Here is a 22906-nt window from a genome sequence, read left to right as displayed (position 1 = left end):
TCTGAAGTGAACTGCTGATACTGGGAGACAGAAAGCGAAAAAGTCAAGAGAGCTACCTTTGTTGACCTGGTTCTTTGCAAGGCCATTGTTTACTCTACTCTACTTGCAACTCTTGATCCCTCTCTTGTTTTCAATAAATGTTGGTTTGTTGAAAACAAAAGGGCATGTGGATGAGGGATGTTTGAGTGAGTATGTGTGTTGTTTGTGTGTATGAGTGTGTGCAGACAGATCTTCTTCCTTTCTTCACATCATCTCGCCCTTAGTTTTTAGTCAACAGAACTCAATGGGCCCCGCAAGTCACAGGTCGACAACGGGCCAAATATAGAGAGCCATAAAGCCTCTTAGGAGAGAACCTTCTTACGTTTCCCTTTCCGTGACCAGCATCTGCGAATAGACCACACAAATATCCTTAAGTCAAAATCCCTCCCAGGTATTTAATTCTGAATGAGTAATTACTGGGTGTGTCAGTGTGTCTTAGGTCTGCAGGTACTTGTGGTGTAGTCGCTCATTCACACCCTGGCTTTGGAGTGAGTCGCACACTCACACAGACACGCACACTCACACAGACACGCACACTCAGAAACACACTGCACCGAGCAAGGGATCCTAAGGAACCGCTGAAGAACCCAGTCGCGTAGGTGGGACAGATCGACAAAGCCGCCAAGATGTGTGACATGGGGGGATTGGATAACCTTGTGGCCAACACGGCCTACCTGAAAGCCCAGGGTGGCGACGACAAGGAAATGAAAAAGCGTCGTCGAAGTCTGTCACTACCTAAGGCCGAGCAGTGTGTCGCCATCAGGGAAACTGTGGATAAGAACTTTGAGTCGCTCTGCGAGAGGCAGCCGATCGGCAAGAAGTTTTTCCGGCAGTTCCTGGCTGCTACCCCAGAGTACATCAATGCCGCTGAGTTCCTGGATGAGCTGAATGACTGGGATCTGGCGGAAGGCGCTGACAAGGACAAGCAGAGGACAAACATGATAAACAAGTTCTGCAAGGACGCCTCCAAGAACTTCCTGACCTACCTCACTGCGGAGGTAGCCGACAAGTGCAAGGCAGTGACGGACAATGACTTTGATGAAGTGATCAATGTTAAGGTGAAGGAAGCCACACGGGAGTTTCTGAAAGGCAAACCCTTCACGGATTACCAAACTAGCCCCTTCTTTGACAAATTTCTGCAGTGGAAGGAGTACGAGAAGCAGCCCATCAGTGATAAAACCTTCTACGAGTTCAGAACTCTGGGCAAGGGAGGTTTCGGAGAGGTAAGCATGTAGAAACCAATACAGTAGCAGCATGTCTTGGCAACATGTGCAAAATGTGTCAGTAATATGTATCTGCAATATTATCTATTTAATGAATATGTAAAACCTTTGTGACAACAGGAAAATGCACACAAGAACTATGCACAAAATAAATGATTAATCCTATGTAGTCTTTCCCATAGTTTCACTGATGCACAGTGTCTATTAGTACAAAATACACCTCAGTTAGCACCTCAGTTTGTCTTTGCAAAGAACTAATCTCTCTCTCTAAAAGTTGACCCACAGATCTTAATTTTTTTTATCCATTTCATCACACCTTACTCTTCTATGCATACTTTCAAGGTTGTATCATTATCGAGTTGTTCCGAAAGATGAGAATTGTCAATAGAAACCAAATGTCTCCTTGTTAGAGCATAGGGGCAGTATCAAAGCTTAGTGTCATGAGGCGCCATTTATACAACCGTTAGGGAGCTTTGCTGAGGTATTCAGGAGTCCTCTTAACCCATGGCCTCCCTCTGTCCAGGTATGTGCCGTACAGGTGAAAAACACAGGCCAGATGTACGCCTCCAAGAAGCTGTGCAAGAAACGCCTGAAGAAGAAACATGGTGAGAAGATGGCCCTGCTGGAGAAGCAGATCCTGGAAAAGGTCAACAGCCTGTTCCTTGTCAACCTGGCCTACGCCTACGACACCAAGACCCACCTGTGCCTTGTCATGACTCTGATGAATGGCGGTGACCTCAGGTACCACATCTATTACGTCAGTGAGAAGACCAAGGGTATTGAGATGCCACGTATCATCTACTACACAGCACAGATCTGCACAGGCATCCTTCATCTGCATGAAATGGATATCATATATCGTGACATGAAGCCGGAAAACGTGCTGCTGGACAACTTTGGCCAGTGCCGACTCTCTGATCTGGGTTTGGCCGTGGAGCTGCCCGCCGGAAAGACCATCTCCCAGAAGGTAAGCCTGTTGAAGTTGGATTTTTTTAAGAACTTGTAGTTGACTGTGACAATGGGAAACTATCAAAAGTCGGTAGCAGTAGGGATGGTGGAGAATGAAGAGATTATGAGAATGTCATGACAATGAAGGCAATAAGACAGAGAATTGAAGACGTGAAAGGTTCCTTTATGATTGCGATCTGACAGCAAGCTTGCAGGAAAATGACCTTTTCAACATAGTGTGACAATTTCAATGGTTCACATGTCTGTAGCTTCTAATGTATTTGCAAGGGACATCAGATGAATGTCAATGCCAGGTGCACTATGTCAAGAACTGCAACACTTCTGGGATTTTCACACTCAACAGTTTCCTGTGTGTATCAAGAATGGTCCACCACCCAAAGGACATCCAGCCAACTTGACACAACTGTGGGAAGCATTGGAGTCAACATGGGCCCGCATCCCTGTGGAACGCTTTCAACACCTTGTAGAATATGTGCCTCAGTAAATTGGAGCTGTTCTGAGGGGAAATGGGGGTGGGGGGGTGCAACTCAATATTAGGAAGATGTCCATAATGTTTTGTACACTCAGTGTATAGGTAGGGATAAAGTGACTAGGCAACAGGATAGATAATAGACAGTAGCAGCAGTGTACATGAAAAGAGTGCAAGAGTGCAATAAAGGTCTATGCAGATAATCCAGGTAGCTACACTACATGACCAAAAGTATGTGGACACCTGCTCATCAAACATCTCATTCCAAAATCCTGGGCATTAATATGGAGTTGGTCCCCCCTTTGCTGCTATAACAGCCTTCACTCTTCTGGGAAGGCTTTCCGCTAGATGTTGGAACATTGCTGCGGGGACTTGCTTCCATTTCAGCCACAAGCCACAAGAGCATTAGTGAGGTCAGGCACTGATGTTGGGTGATTAGGCCTGGCTCGCAGTCAGCGTTCCAATTCATCCCAAAGGTGTTTGATGCGGTTGAGGTCAGGGCTCTGTGAAGGCCTATCAAGTTCTTCCACACCGATCTTGAAAAAAAAATTGATTGTATGCTGTCCGAACCATGAAATGTTTCATCACTCCAGAGAATGCCTTTCCAGAATCCAATGGCGGTGAGCATTTACAGCCCTCCAGCCGACACTTGGCATTGCATATGGTAGTCCTTTACCTGTGTGTGGCTAGTCGGCCATGGAAACCCATTCCATGAAGCTCCCGACGAACAGTTCTTGTGCTGACGTTGCAGTTTGGAACTCGGTAATGAGTGTTGCAACCGAGGACAGACGTTTTTTATGCGCTAGGCGCTTCAGCACTCAACGTTCCCGTTCTGTGAGCTTGTGGGGCCTACCACTTCGCGGCCGAGCCGTTGTTGCTCCTAGACATTTCCACTTTACAGTAACAGCACTTACAGTTAACCTTGGCAGCTCTAGCAGGGCAGAAATTTAACAAACTGACTTGCTGGAAAGGTGCTATCCTATGACAGTGCCACGTTGAAAGTCACTGGGCTCTTCAGTAAGGCCAATCTACTGACAATGTTTGTATATAGAGACTGCATGGCTGTGTGGTCGATTTTTATATACCTGTCAGCAACGGTGTGGATGCCAAATTCACACATTTGAAGGTGTGTCCACATACTTTTGTATATATAGTGTATTTGGTTAACTATTTAGCAGTCTTATGGCTTAGGGGTAGAAGCTGTTCAGGGTCCTTTTAGTTCCAGACTTGGTGCACCAGTACCGCTTGCCATGCAGTAGCAGAGAGAACAGTCTATGACTTGGATGGCTGGAGCTTTTGACAATTTTTATACCTGCCTATGATGAGCTATTAGATGATGGGGCTAAATATGTTTCCCTGGAAATGGGGTCCTGCCAGGGTTAGGGTTAGTGAATTTTGACCTAATTTATATTCTATCTGGACCCTCTCTCTGTCTCTAAAGCATTTGCTGTAAATCTGGAGAGGGCTTACTGGATCGTTAAGGATCTGTCCAAGAGGAGACTGCCTTCATTATATAATCCATTTGATCCCTAGTGGTTATTATAGCCCAGCCAATTATAGGATGAACATTTTTGGGGCTGAGTGACTGCGTTGAAAGTCAAGTTGGGGGTTTGGTTGGTTTGGGTAGGGAATATGTCAAGGGGTGTCCTCTTGCAACAAACACTGATCTCAACAGTGAAAAAGAGATTCTGGGATCATTTGTGTACAGTTTACTGCCTAAACTTGTGTACAGCACCTTTGTGCTATTTAAAGATAGGCTATACTTATGTAGCCTATTGAGAATGTAGAATGGTCTCTATGGAACATGTCTGTTTTTCCAACAAACCAGGATTCAAAAATCTGACCAATCAAAGACACAGTACAGGAGTTTGGAAGACAAAGAACAAAAAAACAGATTAGTTTAGAAGCATCTCCTCAAATCAAATCAAGTCAAATGTTATTGGTCACATACACGTGTTTAGCAGATGTTATTGAGGTGTAGCAAAATGCTTATTTTTCTAGCTCCACTTAAATAACGCAGTAATATCTAACAAATAATATATAACAATTTCACAATAATACACACAATACACACAAATAAAGTAAAATAATGGAATTAAGAATATAGAAATATTTGGATGAGCAATGTCGGAGCAGCATAGACAAAGATATAGGAGAATAGAATACAGTATATACATATGAGATGAGTAATGCAAAATATGTACACATTATTAAAGTGACTAGTGTTCCGTTATTTAAGTGGCCAGTGATTTCAAGTCTATATAGGGAAGCACCTCTAAGGTGCTACTGATGGCTATTTAACAGTCTGATGGCCTGAGAGTCTCTTAGTCCCAGCTTTGATGCACCTGTACTGACCTCACCTTCTGGATAACAGCGGGGTGAACAGGCAGTGGCTCGGGTGTTTGTTGTCCTTGATCATCTTTTTGGCCTTCCTGTGACATAGGGTGCTGTAGGTGTCCTGGAGGGCAGGTAGTTTGCCCCCAGTGATGCGTTGGGCAGACCGCACCACCCTCTGGAGAGCCCTGCGGATGCGGGCGGTGCAGTTGACATACCAGCCAATGATACAGCCCGACAGGTTGCTCTCAATTGTGCGTCTGTAAAAGTTTTTGAAGGTTTTAGGCACCTTCTTCACCACACTGTCTGTGTGGGTGGACCATTTCAGTTTGTCTGTGATGTGTACGCCAAGGAACTTGAAGCTTTCCACCTTCTCCACTGCGGTCCCATCGATGTGGATAGGGTGGTGCTCCCTCTGCTGTTTCATGAAGTCCACAATCAGCTCTTTTGTTTAATTGACATTGAGTGACAGATTATTTTCCTGGGACCACACTCCTAGGGCCCTCACCACCTCCCTGTAGGCTGTCTTGTCATTGTTGGTAATCAGGCCTACTACGGTTGTGTCGCAAACTTGATGATTGAGTTGAGGCGTTCATGGCCATGTAGTCATTGGTGAACAGGGAGTATAGGAGAGGGCACGCACCATTCCCTTGCGTTGAGGATCAGCGAAGTGGAGTTGTTGTTTCCTGCCTTCACCACCTGGGGGCGGCAAGTCAGGAAGTCCAGGACCCAGTTGCACAGGGCGGGATTGCATCGTCTGTGGATCTATTGGGGCGGTAAGCAAATAGAAATGGCAGTTTAGGGTGGCAGTTAAGGTAGAGGTGAATTGATGCTTGACTAGTCTCTCAAAGCACTTCATGATGACAGAAGTGAGTGCTATGGGGCAATAGTAATTTAGTTCAGTTACCTTTGCTTTCCTGGGTACAGGAACAATGGTGGACATCATGAAGCATGCGGGGGCAGCAGACTGGGATAGGGAGAGGTTGAATATATTGGTAAACACTCCAGCCAGCTGGTCTGTGCATGCTCTGAGGACGCGACTAGGGAAGTCAGCAGCCTTGCGAGGGTTAACATTCTTAAATGTCTTACTCACGTCATCCACGGAGAAGGAGAGCCCACAGTCCTTGATAGCGGGCTGCATCGGGGCACTGTGTTATCCTCAAAGCGAGCAAAGAAGGTGTTTAGCTTGTCCGGAAGCAAGACGTCGGTGTCCACGACATGGCTGGTATTCCCTTTGTAGTCCGTGATTGTCTGTAGACACTGCAACGTATGTCTCGTGTCTGAGCCATTGAATTGCGACTCCACTTTGTCTCTATACTGACATTTGCCTGTTTGATTGTCTTGCGGAAGGAATAACTACTCTGTTTGTATTCGGACATATTCCTAGTCACCTTGCCATAGTTAAATGTGGTGGTTTGCGCTTTCAGTTTTGTGCGAATGCTGCCATCTATCCATAGATGTTAGGGTAGGTTTTATTTCTTGTTAGGGTAGGTTTTAATAGTCACAGTGGGTACATCATATTCTATACACTTCCTGATAAACTCAGTCACCATATCAGTGTATTCGTTCATGTTATTCATAGAGGCTAACCGGAACAAATCCCAGTCCGTGTGATCTAAACAATCTTGAAGTGTGGATTCCGATTGGTCAGACCATTGTTGAATAGTCCTTAGCACGAGTACTTCCTGCTTGAGTGTCTGCCTATAGGAAGGGAGGAGCAAAATGTAGCTGTGATCAGATTTGCCAAATGCAGGGCGGGGGAGGGCCTTGCAGGTATCCCGTAAGTTGGAGTAGCAGTGGTCAAGTGTTTTAGCAGCGAGAGTACTACAGTCAATGTGTTGATAGAACTTCAGTAGCGTTTTCTTCAAATTGTCTTTGTTAAAATCTCCAGCTACAATAAACGTGGTCTCAGGATATGTGGTTTCCAGTTTGCATAAAGTCCAGTTAAGTTCTTTAAGGGTCATCGTGGTATCGGCTTGAAGGGGAATATACACAGCTGTGACTATAACCAAAGATTGGGAGGTAATACAGTTGGCATTTGATTGTGAGGTACTCTAGGTTGGGTCAACAAAAGGACTTAAGTTCCTGTATGTTATCACAATCACACCATGAGTAGTTAATCATGAAAAACTCACCCCTGCCCTTCTTCTTCCAGGAGAGATATTTATTCCTGTCTGCGTGATGAACTGAGAACCCAACTGGCTGTACGGACTCAGACAGTATATCCCTAGAGAGCCATGTTTCCATGAAACAGAGTATGATTACAATCCCTGATGTCTCTCTGGAAGGAAATCCTCGCCCTGAGCTTGTCAAGTTTATTATCCAAAGACTGAAAATTAGTGAGTAATATACTCGGAAGTGGTGGGTGGTGTGTGTGCCTCCTTAGTCGGACTAGAAGTCCACTCCGAATACCTCTTCTCCGCCTGCAGTGTTTTGGATCAGCCTCTGGAATGTTTTAAGTTTTTTATTTTACCTTTATTTAACTAGGCAAGTCAGTTAAGAACAAATTCTTATTTTCAATGACGGGCAGTGAACAGTTGGTTAACTGCCTGGTTCAGGGGCAGAACGACAGATTTGACCTTGTCAGCTCGGGGATTCAATCTTTCAGTTACTAGTCCAACGCTCTAACCACTAGGCTACCTGCCTAATCAGATCAACGGCCCTGGACAAAGTATCCAATTCGGGAAAGTTGTATTCCTGGTCGTAATGTTGGTAATGCTGGTGAGTTACCGCCGCTCTGATATCCAAAAGTTATTCCCAGTTGTATGTAATAACACAAAAACATTCTGGGCTAATAATGTAAAGAATAACACTTAAAAAACAAAATACTGCAAAGTTGTCTAGGTGATTCAGAGTAGACAAGGCTAATTGTGTTAATTGTTATAATTGTGTTTGTACCTGGGTGTTTAGCAGAGCCCTAGGACCATGCCCCAGGACTACCTGACATGATGACTCCTTGCTGTCCCCAGTCCACCTGACCGTGCTGCTGCTCCAGTTTCAACTGTTCTGCCTTATTATTATTCGACCATGCTGGTCATTTATGAACATTTGAACATCTTGGCCATGTTCTGTTATAATCTCCACCCGGCACAGCCAGAAGAGGACTGGCCACCCCACATAGCCTGGTTCCTCTCTAGGTTTCTTCCTAGGTTTTGGCCTTTCTAGGGAGTTTTTCCTAGCCACCGTGCTTCTACACCTGCATTGCTTGCTGTTTGGGGTTTTAGGCTGGGTTTCTGTACAGCACTTTGAGATATCAGCTGATGTACGAAGGGCTATATAAATACATTTGATTTGATTTGATTTGATAAATAAATAAATTTGATTTGATACTTGATGAAAAGTGCATATGTGGAATACTTTTTCCTGTGCTAGTTCCTAAGATGATGTGTGTATGTGTATCAATAATGTGAACCAGACTACCATTAGCTGTCCTGTAAAAATGATTCATTAGAGAGTTTTACAGATTGGGGCATCTCTGCAGGTCAATAGTGGCAAAGAGTAAGTTGCAGACTCTATAGAAGCCCAGTAAGCTCATTATCCAGTGATCTTCTCTGGTCCTCATTGGCAGACCAGGGAGCTGTGGCTAACCCCCCAAAGGCTTGGCTGGCTTTGGCCTTTTAAGCCTCTTACTTAGCAGGCATTACACAAATCTGTTCCCTGATCAGACTGGTCAAATCAGGTAAACCATACATTAAAGAATGTATGTGTGGTGTTGTTATTTCTTGACTATGTATTAGTGAGCCCAATGAAATAACTTTCCCTGTGGGGTTTCATGTAAAAGCATACATATCCACATTGTTGTGCAGTTTTAAAGTGATTTAGATTTACATTTTACTACAATAAAAGTTGAAAAGGTCATGCAGAATACCCAAGGTACTCAATGGAGTAAGCAAGGAGATCTCTCCCTCGTCCATTGCCCTTGGATCTACAAAAAAAGTCAAGGAATTAGAGGACAACATTTTCCCCAGCTGTTTGGCCAATGTCCTCACTGAGTCAAGGCTGGACCAATCAGGTGTTTGGAGGTCTTTTGATTTGACCAATCACAGGGAGTATTCCATAGCTGATGAAATGAAAAATCCAATGCAATCCATGTTTTGGAGAGGTGCTTTCAACGTGCTTAGTGTTTAAGCCCCGGGTCAATAGTCAACTTAAGAATGGGAGTGGCAAGTCCATTCCTCTTAAATAAGTGTACAAGGAGAAACCTGGCAAGCAGGCCTGCTTAAACTCATGCAGGATAACATCTAATAGATATCTGATACCAGTCAGACATTGTCAGTTCATTGTTGGCCATAAAAGACTGTAAAAACATCAGGAAATTAGCTCCAAGTGATTTTAATTTTGGAAATCTGTTCCCAAGTATTCCCACGCATAATAGAGAGATACATGTGATCATATACAAAGCAAGGTTTGAAATTATTATGATTCAGTCAAGAAAAAAATCGCCCCGTGGCTGAATCTAGTTGATGATCCCTGCTCCACAGTACCACAGGTTTGATCATTCTCAACAGGATGTATTACTACTCACATGTGTAATGCTAATGATTGTATATGGTTATCCATATAGATGTGTGAGTGTGTGTCTGTCTGTCTGTGTGTATAGAAAATGTGCCAAACTAAAACGTATATTTCAAACATACTGTACAATGATGAGTTGTCCTCTTATTGTCTCCTTCATCTTTCTACCCTACTCCCTGAATCTCTCTCCTACCTCCCCTACCCCATCCCAGGCTGGAACCGGAGCATACATGGCCCCTGAGATCCTACAGGATGTTCCCTATAGGACGTCCGTGGACTGGTGGGCCCTGGGCTGCAGCATCTACGAGATGGTGGCCGCCTACACCCCTTTCAAGGGTCCCGAATCCGGGAAGCAAAAGGTGGAAAAGGAGGAGGTGCAGCGTCGCATCATCAATGATGAACCCCCATGGGAGCACAAGAACTTTGACGCACCCACCAAGGCCATCATCCAGGAGTTCCTTAAGAAGAAGACTGATGAACGCCTGGGCTGCAAGTAAGAGCATCGGTCCGTCCAGGCTACGACTAATATTTGCAATAATAACAATTCTCTATTTTCTACTGATGTTGTCATTTATGAAGAAACAGCCCTTTCAAGTCAGGTAGCTCACCATTGCTGGGATAATAGCGTTTTGGCTGTCTGGCTAGCTTGATGGCAAGGGTTGGCCATTCCTTTTCAATTCCATTAAATTTCCAGTTCCAATGCTAGCATGCTGATACAACAGATTTTCAACTCGGTTATTAGTCATCTACCTACATTACAATTGATCAAGGCAGAATCAAGACTATCCAATGCACTCTGAAAACAACTAGTCAACTGTGTAGTAAACCTATTTAGCCTTGACCTGCCAGTATGATCCTAATGCGGAGGTGTCAAAATTCTGTCCTCTACAGGGGAGGAGGCGAGGATCCCCGAAAACACGAGTGGTTCAAGGCCATCAACTTCCCTCGTCTGGAGGCTGGTCTGATCGACCCCCCTTGGGTGCCCAAGCCCAACGTGGTGTACGCCAAGGACACTGGCGACATTGCTGAGTTCTCTGAGATCAAGGGCATTGTGTTTGATGCCAACGATGAGAAGTTCTTCAAGGAGATTGGCACGGGAGCCGTGGCCATTCCATGGCAACAGGAGATGATAGAAACGGGACTGTTTGACGAGCTCAATGACCCCAACAGGAAAGAGTCCGCTGGGGGGGGTGACGACGAGGGAAAGTCTGGCACGTGCACACTGCTGTGAGCAACCAAAGTTGGCACATATATACACAAGTGTGTCACCAACACATCAACTGATTCGCTCATGTTCTGTAAAATTACAACAAAAAATTACACACACAAATTATTTTACAAGGGAGGAGAGCAGCAGGAGAGAGAGAGATGAGGTATCCTTCCCTGGAACGGGTTGGTTGCCATTGATTTTAGTAGCCAAATGTGGCTTTACCAAGATTGGTATTGTCTCTTCAGATTGCAGCTACTCCCAGATGTTTCACATGATGTAGTAGTGCCCCCCTGGTCAACATGAAGTAAGAGTAAAAGAGTAAAATACAACAAATTCATATTGTGGATACAAAAACATTATATGATTAATGGATAAATACAGTCCTCTGGTTACATACAACCTGCACCAGAAAGATTAGCATATGCAGACAGCAGTGCTAGCCCTCAAACCTAGGCATTGGCCACAATGGAGCACGATATGCTGAATGAATTAGTTCAGGAATATGGTTGGGATCTCGTCCTTGATTGTGGTGCATTAATTTAATTTGATACGGCTACGTTTTTTTTCTCGCTCCCCCCACCCCCTACATTCCTTTTGCCTCTCTAAAGGCAGAGGTGATAACTTTTTTTGGGACACTTCACCTTATTACAAATTTCACCTGGAAGCAATCAAAAGCAAATAAATGATGATTTCTACCAACAGAAATTATTTCAAATGAAATGTGGTGGAGGTAACATTTACTTACCTACAGTGACTCTTCACCTTTAAACCCAGTGAAGTCAATCACTACATTTCCAAGCAGGTGGACTTCACAGTCCAGCATCTAGTTTTATTTTAAAACGGTGTTGTATATGAATATAAATATGTATATTTATGCACTGAGAGGGGAGAAATCCACAGATTAGGTGCTAGTCAGAACTGGAAGAATGCTCAACTCTTGTGTTTGAAAAGGTTCTATGCCCTGGTTTGACAGGAGAGAGGAATGTAGAGAAAAGACACTCTATATTCGAAAGTTGAACATTTAGAGCAGTTGTGTTCTTGTACCAGCCCCCCCCCCCAAAAAAAAATTTGAATTTTTAGGGCTTTCTTCCTCCCTGAGATATGTGTGCGCACCTTTAACTAGAAAATTGCTTCCATTGATGTGATTTGTCTGAAGTTCGAGATATATGTACAAATCTCAAGTTAGAATCTAGTTAGCTAGCTAGCCTTCAAAACCTTTAACAAAAAAAAAATCACATTTCCCTTTTGTCTTGTCTCAAGACTTATTTCATATAACTTTAAATTGACAAACTTTCCAGATCTTGACCAGTATTATGTTTTTACAGTAAATATGTTAATTATAATCTGAATATAAATATACTTGTAAATATAATATGAGAGAAAAACATTACATATGCTACTGTAGGAATGTCAGACATTTATCAGAGACTTGCTTGAATTTTGAATTATTTGAATAAAAAAAAAGGTATGTCTTTTACAGCTTGTGTTTTTTCTTACTACCTGCGGTGGTCAACCCTAACCCGGACGATGCTGGACAACTTGTGCACTGCCCTATGGTACTCCCAATCAACGCCGGTTGTGATAGAGCTTGGAATCGAACCAGGGTCTGTAGTGACACCTCTAGCACTGAGATGCAGTGCATTAGACCGCTGCACCACTCGGGAGCCCCAAAATAGATGCATTACAAAATGGCATTTAGCTACTGAAAAGGCTAGGTGGGGAAAATAGAGCTCAACCCTGGGATTTGTTTAGGCGACCAAATCAATAGACTACTGGAGGGGAGTAAGCACAGGGTGAAAGAGACATGGAAAAGGAACGAAAGAGTGGGAGAGGAAGCACAGCAAGAGATGTATAAAGAGAAAACTGTGTTTTTTATTCGTTTTGAGTGAAACAGAATGGGTGGAGGGGACATCCCTGACATTTACCCCAGTGCGGCATTTCGCTCCCTTACTGCAGAGACAATATTCCAAGGGCTGGACCATAAGCGAGTGACAAAGGTAGAAGAAGCTACTAGAGCTAAAAGCAGAGAGATTATCTTTTAAGGAGCGGGACTCAGGTATTGACAGCTATTGATGGTGAAGGACAGTGCCTCAAACTGTTGGATCCTAGAGTTCAACATTGTATCGCCATTGCCTGTCGCAGGGATTTTCCTGATTCATTAGAAATTCAAGCTTTTCTGATCATGACATTATCCTCCAAGATTGAAATATACTTATCCCCAAACCAATATCCTATTTTCCTGATGGTCTATGTTGTAGTCACATTCCTGCATCAGCCTTTGAACATAGGCCTACTATACAAGCAGTGTAATACCTTGGCTAAACATGTAGCCAATAAAGCTAGCAAGTGCTGGTTTATGTGTAAGGTTCTGAACATATTAGTTTGCTCCAATATCCTTACAAACAGTGTCACGATGACTGTAATCAATAGCAAGCAAGAAACATTATACTTCTCTCGGCAAGCAAGCCCCTTCAATTAATGTATTCCTCTATATCACAGTTTGTTTAAGGTAAATGACTTATGGTAATCAAAGTAATTATCTAATTGCCAACCAAGCTCCTTTAATTGAAGCTGATGCATACGATCTACTACTCATGAAAATGGGTGATTAAACACAATTATTGCCTGAGAGCAAACAATTAGGTTACTACTATGCTAAATATCACCACTGGGTAGCACCATCGCAAGATTCCTTCCAGCAAGCAAGGAAGGAATCTCCAGTCGACCGATTTCTGTCTTAATGCTGCTGCCCTCTTGTGGTAAAAGTAGAATATCACATGTTACTTGCACCTGGACAATCAATAAATAACCACACTTAAGAGGACCACAGGTTTGATTTTTTCCCCCTCCCAAATCACCTTTTAATCCATAATTGTTGCACAGGTCTTAAGGCATCCTGCATATGAAGTTGTTCTTTCAAGATGTAGGTTCCATTTCAGACTGTATAAACATAGCTTTGAATATGATCATATCCTGTAAATATTTCTTTAAATTATTTCTTTACAGTGCTCAGACATTGTGTTCTGTGACAGAAAAAAAATACAGTGTGAATCCATTAAATATATACATTGAGAAAGACAGACACAGACGGTAGAGAGTAGGAGAGAGAATATATAGACAAACAGACAAGCATTCAGACCCAAAGATAGGTACATATACATACAAGGATATACAGTACATAGATACAATGGATTTCATTTACACAGCGCTTTCTCACAGGTCTCCAAGCGCTTTACATTGTGTGTTGGGGTGGTGTGTGCATGCGTAAGTGATGTGATGTGGTGTGTATGTGTGTGTGTACGTGTGGTAGGATAACTCCCCTCATCCTCCATCAATGTATAGCACCCACCTGGGCGTTGCACAGCAGCCATTTTGCATCCGAACGCTCACCAAAACAATGGCTATTACAGTGGCGAGGTATAGGGGTAAAGTAAACAGACACATAGACATGCAGCCGAGACAGACAGACGGCACAAGACTGGGTTGTGTTCAGACCACACCACACATACTTATCTACAGTTCCCTATTATAATATGACGAAGTTCAAAATGTGGTCCCAAGAGGAAAAGGGTTCTCATAGACATTGAATTGTTGAGGTCATCTCAGTTTGACAGTGTTTAACTGTCTTTGACCTTATGATTTAGTTGTCCCTATGTGATTTTGAGGAATAATTGTTGGCGAGAGGGTCAACTGTAAACATGATTGTATTGGCAGTGGATGAATGAAAGTGAAATACAGATTGAGGCTAACTCCTGACTGTTGATCCAACCCATGGCACTAAGCAAGGATCTAGGTTCAGTTTACCACATTTGATCTCCAGTCTAAACCATTGGGAATAGAAAATAAGCTCCTAGATCAACACTAGAGCACTGGGTCAGACAACAAAAGCCGACTAATAGAAGGGAATGATGGCCGTTAGGTTGGTAAATCGTGAAAGACTCCTGCTAGAATGAGATAATGAAGGATAGGAAAAAGATGATGCCATATTATAGTAAACATAGAAGCAAACAAGGGAACTAGATGTTCCATTGAATTTGGCAGGATTACCGTTTTTTCCAGGAGATACAGTAGTTAAAAATGGATGACATCACTGCCCTATCCTTCTTTGATCCAATCCCAAACCGATCTCTCACCCCCTACCACTAGGCACTATTCTAGGCCCGTTTTGGGTGTGATGTACTGTAGATCTAAAAGGAATGGTATCCTCTATTATATGATAATTGCTCCATCTAGCACTCTTTCTATGCTTACACATATCCAACACTATCAGAAATACAAGATTGCGTCAACAAGAACCTAAAAACAAGTTATTCAAATCCAGGATTCGGGGTTCACAGCACTGCTGTTTTTTAAGCTTTCCCTATCACACCTAACCAGAGACTGACCTGTAACACCAGATGAGTAGACTATCTGGCCAATCAATGAACTACCAAGGCAGTATGAATAATACCAGATTTGAATGTCCCTCGCCTAGGATATGGAGCAACGGTGGAGGGATTGGTTTGGAATTAGGCCCATTTTTATTCTAATAGGAATCGTCCGGGGAAGGTCAGAACCACATTTCTCCACACTATCCTCCTCCTCGCTACTCCCTACTCTTTGACTGTGATTCGGAAGGTGACACGGCCCAGGAACTTGTCTCGATCGTCGTTGTTGCGCAAGTCAGATCCTTCGATCCGGCATTCGATGGTCAGCTCTGTGTTGTAGTCGTCCTTGTTCAGCAACAGCTTAACCGCAACCAGGGGCTGCACATACCTCTCCTACAGACAGAAAATGGAGGGGGGGGGGGGGGGGGGGGGGGGGTGGAAGGAAGGACCAAAAAGAGGGAGGGTGAGACACACAGTAAGAGTGCCACAGGGTGGTAAAGAAAAGAGGGGAAAAGGAGTGGAAGGGAAAAAATGATAATTGACCAACAAAGACTGTTGTTGCTCATCCAACAGTCTTCCAAATTCTTGCATCGTTGTATAATAATGCTTTCCGATATAGCACCAACCAGTACGACAAGACAAAAATGGATGAACCTTGACCTTTCACCCAAACTTACATGAAGCTTATTGCCGTAGTAAGGGAAATACATTTTATCGAACCGCCCCTCACTAGGGAAGTACTGCATCTGTATGGGTGTGTCCCTCTGAAGAGGCAAAGGAGGAAGAGAAAGAATAATAGTCAACACAGAAAAATGATAGAAGAGCAAGAGTATGTATATCCTATCCCATGTCTACTGTTGGGACTTCATATAGCTCTGAAAGGGTTGGATAGAACAGCTCAATCAACCATAGGTCCATCCAATGGTCTTCCAAATTCTTGCATCAGTAGATAAAACGCAGCGGTGAAAGTAGATTTATTTATTCCCGGTATGGGACCTCCTATGTAGCGCACGCACACGTTTTTTTAATGAGCCTAATAGTACAGACATGTCATTTAACTGTCAAAATGTATTTACCTTTAAATGGGGCGAGAAGACAAGCAGTCATGATGTTTTCATCTGATTGTCAATTTTTTTTTTTTTTTAAGTAGGCTACATGTTCGTCCACTTGCCTAAAAAAATCCAGCATCTATTAAAACACTGAAACGGGTAGGCTAATCACGTTCAACAATTGTCATTACATTAGGCACACTTGAAGCCAGAATTGATTGATGCGTCCAACTGCTGTCTGTGCGCATCTCGGTCCTGGCCAGTCATCTCTGCTTTCGCAAAATGTTAGTGTTCATGTCGAACCACAGGACATTTTGGAGTGTGGCTGACAAGTGGTAATGAGAAATTATTGTGTAATAACCGACAGTTTTCGTGTCATCTTTGTATTCATTATTGTGATAGGCTCGTATTTAACCAGTACGCCGTACCTGCACTATTTAATTTGCCGGTACTCTGTACCGGACCTGCTTACTTTCTCCTCCGGTTAATAGCCCTCTGTGTTGTGTGTCAATTTTGCCATATTGCGCACACCTATCAAATCTTTTTCAGATCTACACAAGTTCATATGAGTATGTAAGAATTTTGATATATTCCTAAAGCTGCGTTCACTGTAATGTAAAACCATTCACTTTTACATTAAGCAACGCCTACTCTTTCTGGGCTCCATGAGAGGTCATAGTCAATGGCCAGTTCGTATAATAACACTGGTAGGTTCTAAAAGGTTCCTATTATAATGTTGGTATGCTGCATCAAACAGGACCACAAGAAGCAAAAGCAACTCGAAAATCAAGCAGATAACACAATAGAGCACTTAAAAAGGGGGGAGACAACAAAACAACCCTGTAAGTTGCTAGTACAATGCAAGTTATTTCCACGAGGTAGTAACTTGCATACTGTATAAACATATACACTTCCACATCGCTAAGCTTACCCTAAACCTTCAACTGGAACAATGCAGAAAAACAAAATCAAACCAAATCAGGAAAAAAAGAAGACACAAATATCAACATAAACAATAAATAACAAAAATGATATAAAGGTAACCAGAGTATATGACTATCTTCAAACACAGACAAAAACACACATACTGAGATCATGATGACATTTACCTTTGCTGTGCAGTTGACATAGGGATCTCCACGCGGCTTCAGCCCAATGATCTGTGAATGGAACACCAATTAACCAATCAACGAATCAGAGAGCCGCAGTCACACAATCGGCTGATTTAAATCATTACCATCAATGTGGTCTACTCTGAGCAATCCAATGGGATAGAAACATATATAAGGAGAGGGTGAAAAGGACAGCAAAACTTAATAATAGAGAATGGTAACAAAGAGAAGCAAATGGAAATAACTAGATTGAGGAGGAGAGAAGTCCACTATTGGCTAATGTCGTCTACTGATACATGCAAGGCTCTTGTGAATGTGTATTTGAATTGGGACTGGTGAACTACACAGCACTGCCCTGGATTTAATTGGGTCTGCACTTATCCAATGTGCACTTCATCAGGAGCCGAGTGTATTCAAGTCAATGACATGCATCTGGTGAGTATTGGCTTCATCCCAATTATCTACCATTTTCCCAAAATGTGCACTTCCCTGTCATGGATTGAAAAGTGGTGGACGCCAATGCTTAAACCAATCCAATGTTTTTAGACGACGGGGAGTGTGCGAGTACACACTTTGGAAAGAAAGAGAATTGGGACACAAATATGTATCCAAAGAGAAGAGGGAAAGGAGGAGTACCCTATTCATTTTGAGGAGGACACAGGGTCTCCCCTCGGTGTAACCGAACGTGGAGTCGGACAGGCCGGAGCAGAGGCTCAGATCGCTCCTCTTGAACTGACAAACCTTCCTCTGCTCGCCCACCTCGCCCTCCTGCTCAAAGTAGCCCCCCGCCGCGCACGCCACATTCCTCTCCTGCTCCGTGTCATTGTAATCTGAGAAAAAAACGATATTGACAGACTTGTATGAATTTTTATTATTGGTCTATTAGTCTCGTGTTGCCATACCTCCAAAATCACATCAATGTCACACCTCCCTTGGAGGTCTGGTGAATTTTGAATGATTTTTATTGGATGTTACATTTCAATAACCTGAAAAAGGGATGTTTCTTTTTTGCTGAGTTTATGAACTCATTTACCGATTGGTGATGTCCACTCCGTTCCGCTAAAACAGTCATTTCAGGCAGTTTTTTCAAACAGATCTTACACAAAAAAGGACATTATAGCATCATCAATTTCACAGTATCATTCCAACCTCATAGTGTGGAAATATTCAGTAGCTTGTTGTGCGGGATGGGCAATTGAATGCAAGCGTAACAAAGCAAAGTTCATTGTGAAAACATTTAGAGCCTGTGTCTATCTATGGGCAACAGTAACCAGCTGCTTTTACACAACGGTTTGACTATTTGAATGTTTAATGTTTCTTTTGAAAAAAATATTTTAAAAGGTATAGTTTCACCATATTAAAATGTGAGGTCAGGTCACGTAACAGGGAAGACCGTAAAATGAGGGAAAGATTGTTGTTTTTGTCCTTGAAATTAATCCCTAATCACATTAAAGAAATAATCATCTTCAGAAATGACTTTGTCAAAGCAACAAAATAATTAAGGCTTTTACAATGATGGTGAAAAGTTGAAGAAATATTGGGGTTAAGTGGGTTAAAATCTTCCTAGAGGATGTCAAAATGCTCTTTATCGTCTTTATTCATATTATTGAGCTGATTAAGTTTATTAAGTTTTTAAAATGTGTGCACAAGTTCTACTTAAAATGTCAAAGGGGCTCAAAAGGCATTTTTTGGAAAGACCCATAACGCAACATTGTATTTCATAGATATGCCAATAAAGCATGATTGAAAAGTACAAAGAGAGAAATAAAGAGAGAAGAGAGAGAGAGAGAAAAAGAAGGCACGTTAGAGAGAGAGAAAAGGGCACAGATTTGGCAAGGAGACAACAAAAACCATACTCACGTTGCAGGAAAGACTCTAAGGTCTGGACATACTGGGCAAACTGGAGAGGTTGAGATCTGTTAAACAGCATGTCCAATTGCTTGGGCCGAATGACCAACCCTAAGAAACAGAGAGTAGAGTATGAGATCACGACTACCTTCATCAAAAATACCTGGTAAAACATAATTAAATCTACTGACAAATAAATCAGGGTCAACAATGTTATGTAGTAAACCCAGAAACAAACAGTAACCCTTCATTTAAAGGATACCTACATTAGGGCTTCATAACACATTCAAAACCCATACATGACACATTCATAACCCATACATAACACATTCAAAACCCATACATGACACATTCATAACCCATACATAATACATTCATAACCCATACATAACACATTCATAACCCATACATAACACTTTCATAACCCATGCATAACACATTCATCCTTATATAGGTACCCTTTAAATAAAGTGTTGCCAAACAGACAGTATATAAAGAGTTTGGCCATTACTATTAGAGTTCAAACCAGAAATCTCATCATTCAACAGTGGCTGTATAGTGCTGGGCAATATTGACCAATCGTAGTCCACAGGATTCTCAGGATTGAAAAATGCTAACTACCTGTCCTAATTGACAAAGCGTGTGCTCAAAATCAACAAAATACAACAATTCTTTGATATTTCAGTTCCGTTTTTCCTCAGAATGACCTTGTACGCAAATAAAATCCCAATAATAAATCATCTGCCGATCTGACCCAACTGACTGATTGGTAGATTTATTCGGTTGGTTGATTGATTGAATAAATCATCTCCCTGTGGTGCTACTCACCTGGGTGTGGCACCCGGTCGCGGTACTTTGGCACATAGTCGTCCAGTGTCAGCAGCATGACCCAAATGGTGAGGACGAACATCCCAGCCAGGAACGCATAGAACACCAGGTAGAACAGGAGAATGAGGCCTGTAGAGAGAAAGCGAGTGATCAATCGAGAGAGATTGATCGAGAGAGAGAGATTAGCACGATTCCAGACTATGTTAGCCCTCCGAGCTAAAAGCTAGGTCTACACACCTGATCAGACGAGGGTCGTTTGGTGAACTGCCTCTGCCATAGTAGCATATCAATGTGTATTTAGATCATTCATCCATCTAAATGTAGGCGTTTCAATAAGGACAGCTTTCCATGTAAATAACTGGATAAGTAGGAGAGTAAGGAGAGATGAGGACCAATTTCCAGCCTCAACTTTTTGTTGAGCAAAGGTATTCATTTTGTTTTCTTATGATGATAGGCAGAATAATCAAAGATGACAGAAGAGCCTAGCATTTTGACTGAGAGGTCCATGTCTGAAGCCTCATCAAATGACAGGGCTGCCCATGGGTGCTGGGCATTGGGCAACCCATAAGCTTTAGAAATATACACTGACTATACAAAACATCTTCCCATGACATAGATAGACCAGGTGAATCCAGGGGAAAACTATGATTCCTTATTGATGTCACCTGTTAAATCCACTTCAATCTGTGTAGATGATTTTTAAGCCTTGAGACAATTGAGACATGGATTGTGTGCCATTCAGAGGGTGATGGGCAAGACAAAAGATGTCGTGCCTTTGAATAGGGTATAGTAGTCCTAATGTTTGGTATACTCAAGTGTATTTCGATCCAGCCCATCCCCAAGAATTGGTACATAATTCAAATCCTGCATAACTGCATGTTAATGCATATTAATGTCTATTGTAGAGACCATATAATGTTACAATGGATGTAAGCAATTCCTATGAGTCCATTGAACGACATGGGCTATAACATAAGAACTGGGACTACCATGCAAACAGACAATCAGGTTGTTCACCACACACTACAGGCCTACAGCCTACACCTCTCATATAGCCAGCAGAGAATGGAGGATTCCAAAATATTTGCCTGCCCTGTCCTACCTCCCCCTCCCTCCACTCTCCTCCAACACATTCCCATCATGCACCTGCATCTTGATCAAGGGGGAAACCCATTTGACCTTGACAAGCATGCTAATGTGGGAAGCCATGCAGCCATAGAGGGAGGAAATGTTGGGACCGAGTGAGAGAGGAGAGGAGCATCCCACTGCGCAGCACCACACGGGGTCGTAATGCTAGCTGCTAGCTCGCATAGATTTACCTGAGCTTGCTCACCATCTTCAAAGTAACCATAGATTACTGCCATAAATTGATGATATATATTCCATAAATGTGAATACTTTCATATTATCTGTGTGTGTCAGTGGTATATCTCACTAGTAACACCAGTGAAGGTTTTAACATCAAGGTCTTCACATAATCATGCTAGCTGGTTGTTAGCCATAAATTGGTCTGTTCCAGAGGATTCACATGCACATGCACATACACGTGCACACACACAAGCACACACTGCAGAATTTTTTTTGTTGCATACTACTGATGTAGTACGATACACTACAGGGCAGATATTGATGATTTCTGATCAAATTGTTGTGAAAAGGGCACATTCATTTAATGTATGATCTAATCTGAATGAATATAATTTGCATATAGTTTATAATTCCAATTTGGGGGGTTACCGAAGAAGGCCTAGACAAGGTATATCATAAACCGTGTATTTGAGTTGTAGACTATATGTCTATTTGTGGTCTCAATTGAAATACACTGATTTTGGTTTCTAATTATTATGCTTAAAGGTGGGCTAGTCTCATTCATCTGTCTTGAGCTAATCAGTGCTGAAATGTACAAAGTGTCACACACACGCACCATGCACACACGTATGCGCGCGCACACACACATCATGAGGCTGACAATATGATGCTTCAAAACCAACGAGACAGAAATAGATTCATTGTCACAATATCAGGCCACCACTGCCTCGCAATGATAGAGACTATGAATGAATGGGTGGATATAATATAATATTACTATCCGATATTAGGCTGTGACAATATGCACATCCAAATCGAATAGCCTGCAATTATATTAATACAAATTAAATAAAAATGGTTTTCGACAGTGGGCTATGCCCCAGCCCCGGTCCAGGTTTTCTTACCCCAGCTCTTCGCTGTGCGCCCACAAAACTCTCCGGTCCTTGGGTTGAAGATAGAATCTTTCCAGCTTCCAGCATTCTCATCCTCTTTCGCCGCCGGTTTGTCTTCATTACTTGCCATTGTGGAAATTTGGGTATGCCTTTTTCTTTACAAATACGAGGAACACCGGGCAATGGTATGAGGCGAAATCAGGGATGTAGGCGGTATGTGGTTGGGTCAATTGTTGGAATGGAATGGGCGGCACAGTGAAGCAATGATGCTCTTGTTGATTTTTTTTTGGTTGAAAAATCTGTGACGTTTTCTGCCACTAGCGGAAGCCTCGCTCCGCTACTCAAAGCGCTGCGGCTACAGTAAAATAGTCATGATAAAAGAGCGGCTTGGACAGAGTAGCCTAGATAGCCATGACACTAAACGAAAACGCTATAATAACGCAGGATTTATTCATTTATCATGACCTGAGAAAATTTGAGAATATGGGGTACCTAACAAATAAGATGCGAACTGGAAATATCTAGAGATTATGGTGTTGACAATGATAGGCCTATGCTTTCCATTCAGTAATAGGCTATTCATGAATTCCGACTGTGGTAGCCTAGCACACCTAACATGGAGCCTATTCAGTCAGACTACATGGAAAAAATATGTGTGAGTTGTGTTGACAATGAGCATCAACCTGCTCTCTGGTGTGTGTGTGTGTGTCTGGCAACCATAAGGTGTTTGTTTTCTGTACCC

At 42.6% G+C, this 22906-nt stretch overlaps 2 protein-coding genes across 2 annotated transcripts; one reads left to right on the top strand and one right to left on the bottom strand.

Annotated features, from left to right (window-relative positions):
* Positions 1-456: 456 nt before the first annotated feature.
* LOC110530004 (rhodopsin kinase grk7a-like) lies at positions 457-12236 on the top strand. The gene is made up of 4 exons (XM_021612754.3): positions 457-1262; positions 1786-2229; positions 9762-10042; positions 10441-12236. Exons 1-4 carry the CDS (start codon positions 666-668, stop codon positions 10778-10780), a joined length of 1662 nt encoding a protein of 553 aa, XP_021468429.3. The 5' UTR covers positions 457-665; the 3' UTR covers positions 10781-12236.
* Positions 12237-13590: 1354 nt separating this feature from the next.
* On the bottom strand, positions 13591-22507 carry LOC110530003 (sodium/potassium-transporting ATPase subunit beta-3). Its single transcript, XM_036985549.2, has 7 exons — positions 22177-22507; positions 19964-20092; positions 19148-19246; positions 17924-18117; positions 17285-17335; positions 15804-15890; positions 13591-15519 (listed from the first exon to the last, which is right to left on the bottom strand). Exons 1-7 carry the CDS (start codon positions 22292-22294, stop codon positions 15352-15354), a joined length of 846 nt encoding a protein of 281 aa, XP_036841444.1. The 5' UTR covers positions 22295-22507; the 3' UTR covers positions 13591-15351.
* Positions 22508-22906: the final 399 nt, after the last annotated feature.

This window comes from Oncorhynchus mykiss, chromosome 8 (genome assembly GCF_057628025.1).
Source record: "Oncorhynchus mykiss isolate SJ-2025 chromosome 8, ASM5762802v1, whole genome shotgun sequence".
Taxonomy (NCBI): domain Eukaryota; kingdom Metazoa; phylum Chordata; class Actinopteri; order Salmoniformes; family Salmonidae; genus Oncorhynchus; species Oncorhynchus mykiss.
The sequence above is the reverse complement of the archived record's forward strand: the minus strand, read 5'-3'. Positions and strand labels throughout refer to the sequence as shown.

Excerpts from the sequence above, each read along its gene's own strand:
- LOC110530004 (XM_021612754.3), top strand. The coding sequence starts at position 666 with ATGTGTGACATGGGGGGATTGGATAACCTTGTGGCCAACACGGCCTAC. Across the intron at positions 1,263-1,785 it reads GCAAGGGAGGTTTCGGAGAG|GTATGTGCCGTACAGGTGAA; the intron begins GTAAGCATGTAG and ends CCCTCTGTCCAG. Across the intron at positions 10,043-10,440 it reads GATGAACGCCTGGGCTGCAA|GGGAGGAGGCGAGGATCCCC; the intron begins GTAAGAGCATCG and ends TGTCCTCTACAG.
- LOC110530003 (XM_036985549.2), bottom strand. The coding sequence starts at position 22,294 with ATGGCAAGTAATGAAGACAAACCGGCGGCGAAAGAGGATGAGAATGCT. Across the intron at positions 17,336-17,923 it reads TCCTCCTCAAAATGAATAGG|ATCATTGGGCTGAAGCCGCG; the intron begins GTACTCCTCCTT and ends TTCCATTCACAG. Across the intron at positions 15,891-17,284 it reads ATGTCAACTGCACAGCAAAG|AGGGACACACCCATACAGAT; the intron begins GTAAATGTCATC and ends TTGCCTCTTCAG.